At 39.4% G+C, this 9,222-nt stretch overlaps 1 protein-coding gene across 1 annotated transcript; it reads right to left on the bottom strand.

Moving 5' to 3' along the window:
- Positions 1–4,329: 4,329 nt before the first annotated feature.
- On the bottom strand, positions 4,330–8,834 carry vrtn (vertebrae development associated). Its single transcript, XM_079347111.1, has 3 exons — positions 8,642–8,834; positions 7,285–7,606; positions 4,330–7,122 (listed from the first exon to the last, which is right to left on the bottom strand). Exons 2-3 carry the CDS (start codon positions 7,594–7,596, stop codon positions 5,359–5,361), a joined length of 2,076 nt encoding a protein of 691 aa, XP_079203237.1. The 5' UTR covers positions 7,597–7,606; positions 8,642–8,834; the 3' UTR covers positions 4,330–5,358.
- Between the last annotated feature and the right edge of the window lie 388 nt (positions 8,835–9,222).

Here is a 9,222-nt window from a genome sequence, read left to right as displayed (position 1 = left end):
CCCTGATTATGTGGCCATGTGGTCCGGAGCTGGAGCAATGACTAGAATCAGAGTCGTAACAACTGTTCTTATTAATACACCCACAATCCCTCCTGTAGCCCACACACCCATACACAGAAGTGTACTCACTTTCATCAGCAAAAAAACAATGGAATTATTGATTCAGCACATACAAAGAGTGAAACAAGAGGTGCTGCAAATAAAAATGCCAGGTTGTCACTCATTGATTTACTTCAGTGTGAAGGTCTCTGATCACCAGAACCTTATACAGTATGTGTGTGTTGGAATAGCAGCCACTAAATGAAACACAACAAAAGCTCCAGTAAATCACTTAAACGAGAGGGGAGATGGATGTGGCTGCAGTAAATACTTTCTTACTGAATACTGCTCTCCTCCTGGAGGTTTTCTTTGACAAAACCCTCCTTGTGTGCCTTCAAGCTCTGAGCATGTTTTTCTTGCTAACATTTTGCATAACTAAGCATGCAAATTGCACATTATTCATGAGAAATTCACAAAAATGTGACTAGTCATCTCGACTGACATGAAGTATTCAAAAGCCCGTTTCGCAAGCATACACACCTTAATTCACATCAACCTGATTCCTAGTCAGATGTAGTCACTTTGTCTCTGTGGGGCTGCCCTGCTTTAAACTCTGCAAAACTTATTTTGTATTGAAATAAAACACAAGTCTTCTTCTGCTTATGCACACAAAACCCTAGATACACTTTGTTTTGTTTTTGCAGCATGGCATGGCTTGATGCTGACTCACATTAAGTGTGTCAGCTGGAACAGCATTGATACCATTTGTCATGACTAGATCTGTGTGCAGGCCTTTAGAAATGGCAAAAAGAGGACGATAAGTAATCCAGTGAAGCTAAAACATAAACCTGCTTTTCAGAGAAACAAAAAATAGGCCATTTTAATTGAAGTATTTCTTTCCAAAAACATGTGTATTATATTTGCCGCACTTCATGGATTAATGTAGGTCAGAATAAATGTGCATGTTATCTTTTAGCACATGTATCAATGTTTAAGACTTCACTGCATGTTGATATAAATATGGTAGCATAATCAATATATAACAAGTGTTTTTTTTACTGAGTTTGATTAAACATGCTGTTTGGTTCTCAGCTCCTTCAGAAGATCATATTTGATTCTCAAGAATCATGACTTAGTTTGCACAAAGTTCTTCACAAACAACATCTTACCTCTTGCTCTCCAAGAAATCTGTTTTGATGCTATTCAATATATTTTAAGAAAATAAGGTTTGGCTTTCCTGCAGTTAAGCACCATAAATAAAACAAATGTGAGGAAGCAGTCAGTGGTTTAATCTTTTTGACACACCTTTTAATTTGTGTTTATCGTTTGTTTGTTTCATCAGGTCTATTGATTATAGGGTGCAAAGTTAAAAATATATATATATATATATATATTATAGGAGTTAAAACCCACAGAGAAATCTAAACGTCATGCCCTGAGTCCTGCAGTAAAACATTGATTTTGTGTTAATCTCTTTGAGTGCGCCTGAAGGGAGCCTTTTTGAAGTGCAGCACTGTCACCTAGTGGACAAAGATATAGCATGTGCTGGTAGTTCTCAAACTTTACTGGAGCCATATGTGTAGACCAAATTTGTTGAACACGTGTCTCTTAGGAGATTACATGCAACACAAATGCAGAGTCCCAACTTGAATTCAGTTTTTTTGTCTTGAAATTGCTCTTCTGTACCTCCTCTACTTAATATTTTTCCACACTTAGGTCAAGTTTCAGGGTTCTTCTGAGTTCACGTCAATGGCACCATCAGAGGTAAAGCTGGCAGCAAATCGAGTCCCACAGCTCTGTTTTGTTTAGTGAGAATATCTGGCATCGTTGAAACGCCTCTCTGTTTTATCTCCCTCCTTTCTGAAGCAACTGCAGCACAGTAATCCTTGAAGACTGAGGCTCCCACCTGCCAACCCTCATTATTTTCATGCTATTTTTGAGATAAACAATGTTAAGTAGCTCTGTGCCAGTGAGGGTTCTTTCTATCATACAGTAATGAAGATGGAGATGGAAAACAGACCCACAGGTAAAACAACACACTCTATCAAATATTTGCTTATATGACAAGGTCAGCCATCTGCCCGAGTCTTCAAAACTGATCCTATGAGTCTTTGAAATAAAGGGAACACTTTTCATGGAGAAAAGATTTTTAATGCCCTGTCAAATGTGTATGCACAGTTGAGCATATGGCTCGTTAATGCTCCTTTAAAAACAATAGGAAAAAAGTGCTTAATATCAAATTGAAACCCATCTGTTTCCTCCTTCAACATCAAGATATTTGATCAATAGGTTCACATTTTTTAAAACGTGCAAGAGTAACTGGCAGTCTGCCTGTAAGAATACAGCCCCCTCATTTATGTAAATGGCGACAGTGGTCTCTGGCAAAACAATGTACAGTTGTCCTTCACAAAAGTCTAACAGTGACATGGCCAGTCTAATACATGAAAGCTTTGTTTCACGGTCACATAGTTGCTCTATTACACATTTTAACTTTGTGATGGATGGGAGTGTCTCAAATTGATGCCTTGATACATTTCTACACTAAAAAAGTTCAGTCTCAGAATTAGAAACATTTTGACATCTAGTAAACCTTAATCACAGACCTAAATCTTTATTTAGACTTCCCTGGTTGTATTTGCTGTCATCATCCAAACGAACTCCCAACCACCAACACTTCAATATGCACTTTAAAATTCAGTTAAGCGGCTCAATATTCTGGATTAAACAAGATGTTATCTTCCAGTTTCAGTCTTTTTAGTATAAAATCATTCATGGAAATTGAAAAATAAATACAACAAAATGAAAACAAAAAGGCAATCAGTAAAGTAAAGGGAATCAGATTGCTGAAATGTTATACAGGAAAAAAAAACAACCATTGGATTGTCTTTCAGTATTTCTATTAGCTGATGTGAACAAGAGACATGATAACAACCACTGCCAATTCCTTTAATGTGCTTATCATGTGAATACAGGAACACTCTCAAGGTTATACTGTGAATTCTTAGATTTCATCACCGTATTTATAAATCACAGAAATTCAGATTGAATTGTTGCAATAAAGGAAAGTCATTTTTTAAAAACTTGAAATGCAAGTCCAGTTCAGTTCAGAGCAAACTTAACATCAGTATGCATGGACCATTCAGGTATAAAAATTGTTATTGCTTCTCACAATCTTTGCAACTCTTAAAAATAGACTGAAAAATAAATTTCCCTGGTACATCAGTACATTTGACAATGCTACATGAGGCCAAATTGATAAATCAAAACTAATTATTCTTCTCCTTAACTATTCATAGGCACATACAGATATGTTTCAGCCTAATACAACAATTGTGACTAAAGCAGACATTTAATACACAATTCAAGAGCAGGCTTAAACATTACCATCACTGTTCACTGCTGAAAGAAACCATTCAAAAGTAATTCAGCAAAACAGACATCCCCCATCCTCATACACTTCTTGCCCTCCCCCAAACTCTTGGATGTTCTTGGCCTTATCTTCAACACCTCTGTCTCCATGCATACAATTAACGCCTTCCCCCTTTCTCTGTTCTCTTTTCCACCCACCCTTGACCATTACCTTCATTAGCATTAGCACAATAGCTAAAAAAAAAAAAAAAAAAAAGGCAGTGAGGCAAAAATAAAACACTTTTCTATTCTCTAGCCACAGGACTGGTTTGACCTGTTTATTCGTTCATTTGAATTAGGTTGCACAAAGTTATTGTTCTTTTTTAAATTTGTTTGCTTTATCTTTTATTCAGCAACCTGGTTTTCAAGACACTTGCATTGGTCAGGTCTTTTGGGTCAGGACCTACTGCAGTCCTCTGCTGTTGATGTGTGCCGTTTGTTAACCACCTAATTTATCCCAGAGGAGGATCACATCAACATGCAGCTAATGGGGTGGAGATTAGAAGTGCTTAGGAAAGGTTTATTGGTATCACTTTGGTAAGTAAAGAAAGAAAGACTGATTTACTTAGAAAAAAAACTATTAAAGTTTTTTTACTTATTGAAATGCTTTTTGGTATTGTGTTGCGTGATACAACTGCTCTGAACAAGATTAACGTATTTTGCCTTCAAAGAAATGCAGAAAGCGAAACGCATCAAACATTTGGCCCTTTAAAACAGTCCTGGTATGGACTTTTATAAACAACTATCAAGCTAATGGTTAATGCTGCTCGATTAGTTCACAAATACAAAACATTTCCGTACCTGCTGTCTAACGTTAAATAGCCACTATACCAGTTTCAACATGAAATACAAGAATAAAATAAACACACTAAAACCGCTTGGTCTGTGCAGAAGTTCATTTACTGAAAACAAAACCATACAAATATAGCTTATTATGGCACGTTTCCAAATAATACAACAAAAAAAAGAAAAAAAAAAAAGGTAGTTTTGCAAGTAAGGAACGTAGGATTGTAAAAAAAATTAAAATATATTTTTTCATATTTTCAAGTACAGGAACCATCTAAAGAATGACCAACAAATTAAAATGAGTAAGGTTTTAACAAAAAAAAACAAAAAAAGGGTGCATGATGGCCAAGGAAATACACTCATCGGTGATGGGAACTATTTTAGTGCAATTTAAATTAGACATCTTACAGTTTATGTTGTTCACAGCTAGAAGAAAGAGACAGTACGGAAGACAGTTGTTAAAACAGGCAACTGTTGATATAAGCATTTTAAACTTCTGTGCACAAAGTGAACCCCTGAGGTGAATACATTCAATCATCATTAGGACAAATACAAAACATTGAGTAGAACCCTGTTAATAGAAAAGGACTGAGCAATAAGAAGTTAACCCATTTTAAAACAATGCGGGCCAGTTTTTACATTCAATCAAAACAAGAAAAAAATAAAATGAACGAGAATTCTCATGGATCACACAGAAACTAAAAAGCATACATTTAAGGGTAAAAAAAAAATCTAAATGTAAAGACCCTGTGTACAATGCTTAGCGAATATAAAAAGGCAGCAGACAAGAGAAAAATCTAGCTTTGAACTGCCTGTTGCCTGGAGGGCAACATGCAGGGTTGAAACAGACTCAGGACTTTCTTTCACACATGTGCAAATGTCCGTGAGTGAGGAATGAGCTGTGGTGGAGGGGTAGAGGAAGAAGTCAGCATTTAGATGCTAAGCGAGCGTTTTTAAGTCTTTCAGAATGTAAAAACATGTGGTCTACAAGCGTAGGTAGTATGTTCAAAAAAAAGGAAAGACAAAAAAAAAAAAGTTCAGATGGACATGGATTTTTGGCAAAGAGAGAAGTTCTCAAACAAAGCTTTTAAAAAGCGGTTTTCAGTGGACTAAGGCTCTGTGAATCTAGCCATGAACCAGGGACACCCCATGATATAAAGCTCGCTTCCACATGTAGTATGTTGAGCGCGGGGTGAAGGGGAAGTAAGACCTGAATTCTTTGAATGTTGGGAAAGATTTCTCCTCAAACCGTTGCTGAAGGAACAGCTTGGCCTTGGCCTTGAAGTTGGCCAGGGCAACTACATCCATAGCAAACATCTGCTCATCTATGATTGCCTTGCTATGAAGGTTGTGCTTTGAATGAAGGGCATCAAAGGAAGGCATGGAAGGACTTTCTACATATTTGGGACTCTCAACAAATGGGAGCACAGGTTGAAAATCCTTTTTGCTCTCAATGATCTTGTTTTCAGAGGCAGTGGAGTCCCCCTGACTTTCTGCAAGTTGGATCTCTGGACTCCGTGTTATCATCTTCTTCTTGCCTCTCTGACCGTTACGCCACAGCCAGTAAAAACAAGGTGACATGGTCGGGAACTTTAGCTTGAACTTTGTCAGAGACCATTTGGAATTCTGGACCTGCAGCTTGGCAGCATCCCGGAGCTGTTTTTTGCTCAAGTACGCCTGCTGGAAGCTTTTGTGTGTACGCCTGCAGACTCTCATTCTTGCTACTGGATGGTTGATGTTGGTTAAAACTGGCAAAAGACCTTTTGGACTTTGGCTCTTGTCAACGTCTGAGCTGTCCTCACTGCTGCTCACACTGCCTTTGTACCCTCTGCTGTACAGCAGGGCTTCTCGTCTCCAGTTGTAGTAGGTGGATCTGGAGATTCCTGGGTAATTTCTCTTGAAAACCCTGAAAGGGAGGGAGCCGTTCATGGCAATGCAGTTCTGCAGGCAGCGCTTAGCATCCTGCATTTGGGCTACGTTCTGGGCCCGCTCCTGATCTGGCTTGCCAATATTAAGGCCAAACATGCCGGCCACACTGTCATGGTGGTCTGGCTCATCCTGCTTTGCTTCAGGGGAAGACCATGCCTCTTGTTCGGTGCTCTCTCCAGGACTTATCTCTCCGGTGGATGATGAAGTGGAGAAGGTTCCTCCAGATTTCATAAGCTCGTGCTTCCAGTTGTAGTAAGAAGACCTTGAGATCTCAGGAAAGAACTCTTTGAACTGGTGCAGAGGAATGAGCTTACCCTCCAAGTAGCATGCCTGAAGGAAGTACTTTGCCTCATATCTCGCTGCCGACTTCTTGCAATGCTCCTGTGTTTGCCTCTTCCAGCGGTAGAAGGTCCTCTTGGTGATGTTGTACTTGTCTTTCAGACTTGGGTAAGAAAGATGTGGATCCTGGTTCAATAGCTCTCTGTGCTTCATTGGAGAGTCCCTCTCTTCACTTTCAGGGCTTCCAAATGTAAGGTCACTCCTCTGGAAAAGGGCGACAAAATGATTTGGCCTGAACAAAGACTCCGACTGCAGTTCACCAGACCACATTACATGGAGGGTTATTGGCTCAGAGTCTTTTGGCCAGGTCCTTGGACGTATGATCCGGTTGAAGTATGGTCTGATCTTGAGGTTGAACATAGGGTAGATGGAGTAGATGTTGAACTGTAGGACTGACGATAAGGCATACACATGCCACATGTTCGCATAGGAGCCAGGGAAGCAGGATGCTTTCACATCAGCATCAAAGATGGCCTCCAGGACAGAAACAGGAAGGTTGAGCATATCCTCCGACTCTTCAGCAGAGAGACTGAAGCGAACTGCCTGAAGCATCATTTTTGAATCAATCATTCCAGACAGGTAGTACCTCTTCCACAGCACCATTTCCACCACTGTCCGAACCTTTAAATACAAAATGTATGTAATTACTAAAAGTCCAAAACACAAAGTTTGTCTTGATGTCTACAGTTCAACTAATACACATTTTATATATATATATATATATATATATATATATATATATTCAGAAAATAAAAATTAAGACAATTAAACATGTCTGTTCACCTGTAACTCTAGGCTAAGACCACTGTTGCCTACTAGCAGCATGCTAACAGCATCAAACAGCAGGTTGCCCTCTCCCTTGCAGTTGAGAGGAAGCAGGTCAATGGGCGCATCAGCCGGGTACAGCCCATGAGCAGTATCATCCACACCAGCCCAATCAGGGAAGTCCTGACAGGTGGTGAAGGGAAGCTGGAAGGGTGCAAGGATCTGGTCCACCTCCAGAGCCACTGTGGTCAGAGCATCCAGGCCGGAGTTCTCTGTGGCCTCCTGGAGCTCCCTGAGAACAGACAGCACAACCTCCTTCCTCTGAATCATACCTGGGGATCTGATGAGAGATAAAGAGGAGAAGGAGGAGACGGTAAACAATAATTAAAGGTAATAGAGGAGCAGGGTCCTGATGAGCAGTAAAAGGGACAATTGATTCTTCGGCAACTCAAAACTTTAAAGAAAAAACAGCTGCTCCCCAGTTATTAAGTACATTTATTCATGTAGATTACTCATCAAGAAAATGTAAAATAGTACATGACATGTTTTGACTACACAATGTTTTTTGAGAGTTTAATTGGATCTGCAAATGAGCAATGACTAAAGATGAGTTACCTCGTTGCATATGGAACAATGATAGCTTCTTAAAATTCAGAGATTTAAAATTACATCTGAATCAATTAAGAATCAGAATGAATAGCCAACACGTTTAAGTTGTTGACCTTTTTTTACAGACTATTTTAATTATAGAAATATTAGTTAACAAATACAAGGGCACCAAAACGTGTCAAAAGTAATCACAACTTCAAATTAATAGTTCCTCGGACTCATTTTGAAAAACGGCTCTGAATCAATTTAAATCAACGACACGCATTTAATGTTGGGAGCTGTTAGTAGGCTATAAGAAGACTCCAATCAGCATTTTAATCATTTGCTTTTTTAAGGAGGGGGAGCCAAGAACTTCCATTTTTGGTTTCTACAATAACGCGACATTTGATTATTGCGTAGTTCCTGGTATTGGTTTTTCTTTTCTTCATATACAAACAGGCTATAAAAGGTGCTTTAAAAAATGTTGTTTACCAGACAAAACAAAACTTTAAGTCACATTCAAAGCCAAAACCTACTACTGTCTAGTTTCCTTTTGCTGCTCCTTTGGTTATTTCAACAACTAAGAAAGTATAATATGTGAATGTGTGGGTTTAGGCTGCTAAGATTTGTACCAGATAGACGGTACCCTCCTAACTTTCACAGTGGGCTACGTGCAAGTCACAGTTGGTGAACAAACGTGGAACAAAACGCGTTCATGAACTGAAAAAAAGTGTCACCTTCCCCACAACCTTAAACACAACTTGAACCAATTACACTTATTTCTTACCTGAACTGCAGGAGACTGAGAACGGTGACTGAAAGAAAGCCACTTGTTAGTCGCGGAGGTTTCACAGCTGATTCCGTTTATCTGGCCCAGAGTTTCAGTCCATTGTGGGCGTGCAGCTCCTCCGTCCTGAGCTCCGGTGAGCGGTGGAGATTTGGGGAGTGATAACAGCACCTCCCTGCAGGAAATTGTTAATCGTCCATTCGCCTTTTCTTTTTTTTGTTTCTGCGTCGAGAAACACCTCCTCCCCTCCCCTTGCCTTCCCTCCTCCCTCACCTCCTCCACTGGCACAGACTACAGCCAGGGTCAATTTCAATGTGAAGCGTTAACAAAAGCAAATGTCATGGGGCCATCAGAACAAAGGTAGTCTTTTAGCTTTTCAGGTATGCAGCTTTTATCAACATGTTGTTTTTCTTATTCTTTTTCAAAACCTACCTTTGATGTCAACAGTTAACTTCCATGGTTTTTAAACAACTTGTAGCTACATCACAGAGTAATCCAGGTTATCTTTCTTCCCCCATTAGTCTAACTGGCTTTACCCCTGATTGACTTATTTATAACTCTGTCTGTATTCATATTGCCAG

The sequence above is a fragment of the Symphodus melops genome (genome assembly GCF_947650265.1).
Source record: "Symphodus melops genome assembly, chromosome: 1".
In the NCBI taxonomy this organism is placed as follows: Eukaryota; Metazoa; Chordata; class Actinopteri; order Labriformes; family Labridae; genus Symphodus; species Symphodus melops.
Note: the sequence above shows the minus strand (reverse complement) of the source record. Positions and strands in the feature narration are given on the sequence as shown.

Excerpts from the sequence above, each read along its gene's own strand:
- vrtn (XM_079347111.1), bottom strand. The coding sequence starts at position 7,596 with ATGATTCAGAGGAAGGAGGTTGTGCTGTCTGTTCTCAGGGAGCTCCAG. Across the intron at positions 7,123-7,284 it reads GTCTTAGCCTAGAGTTACAG|GTTCGGACAGTGGTGGAAAT; the intron begins GTGAACAGACAT and ends TTGTATTTAAAG.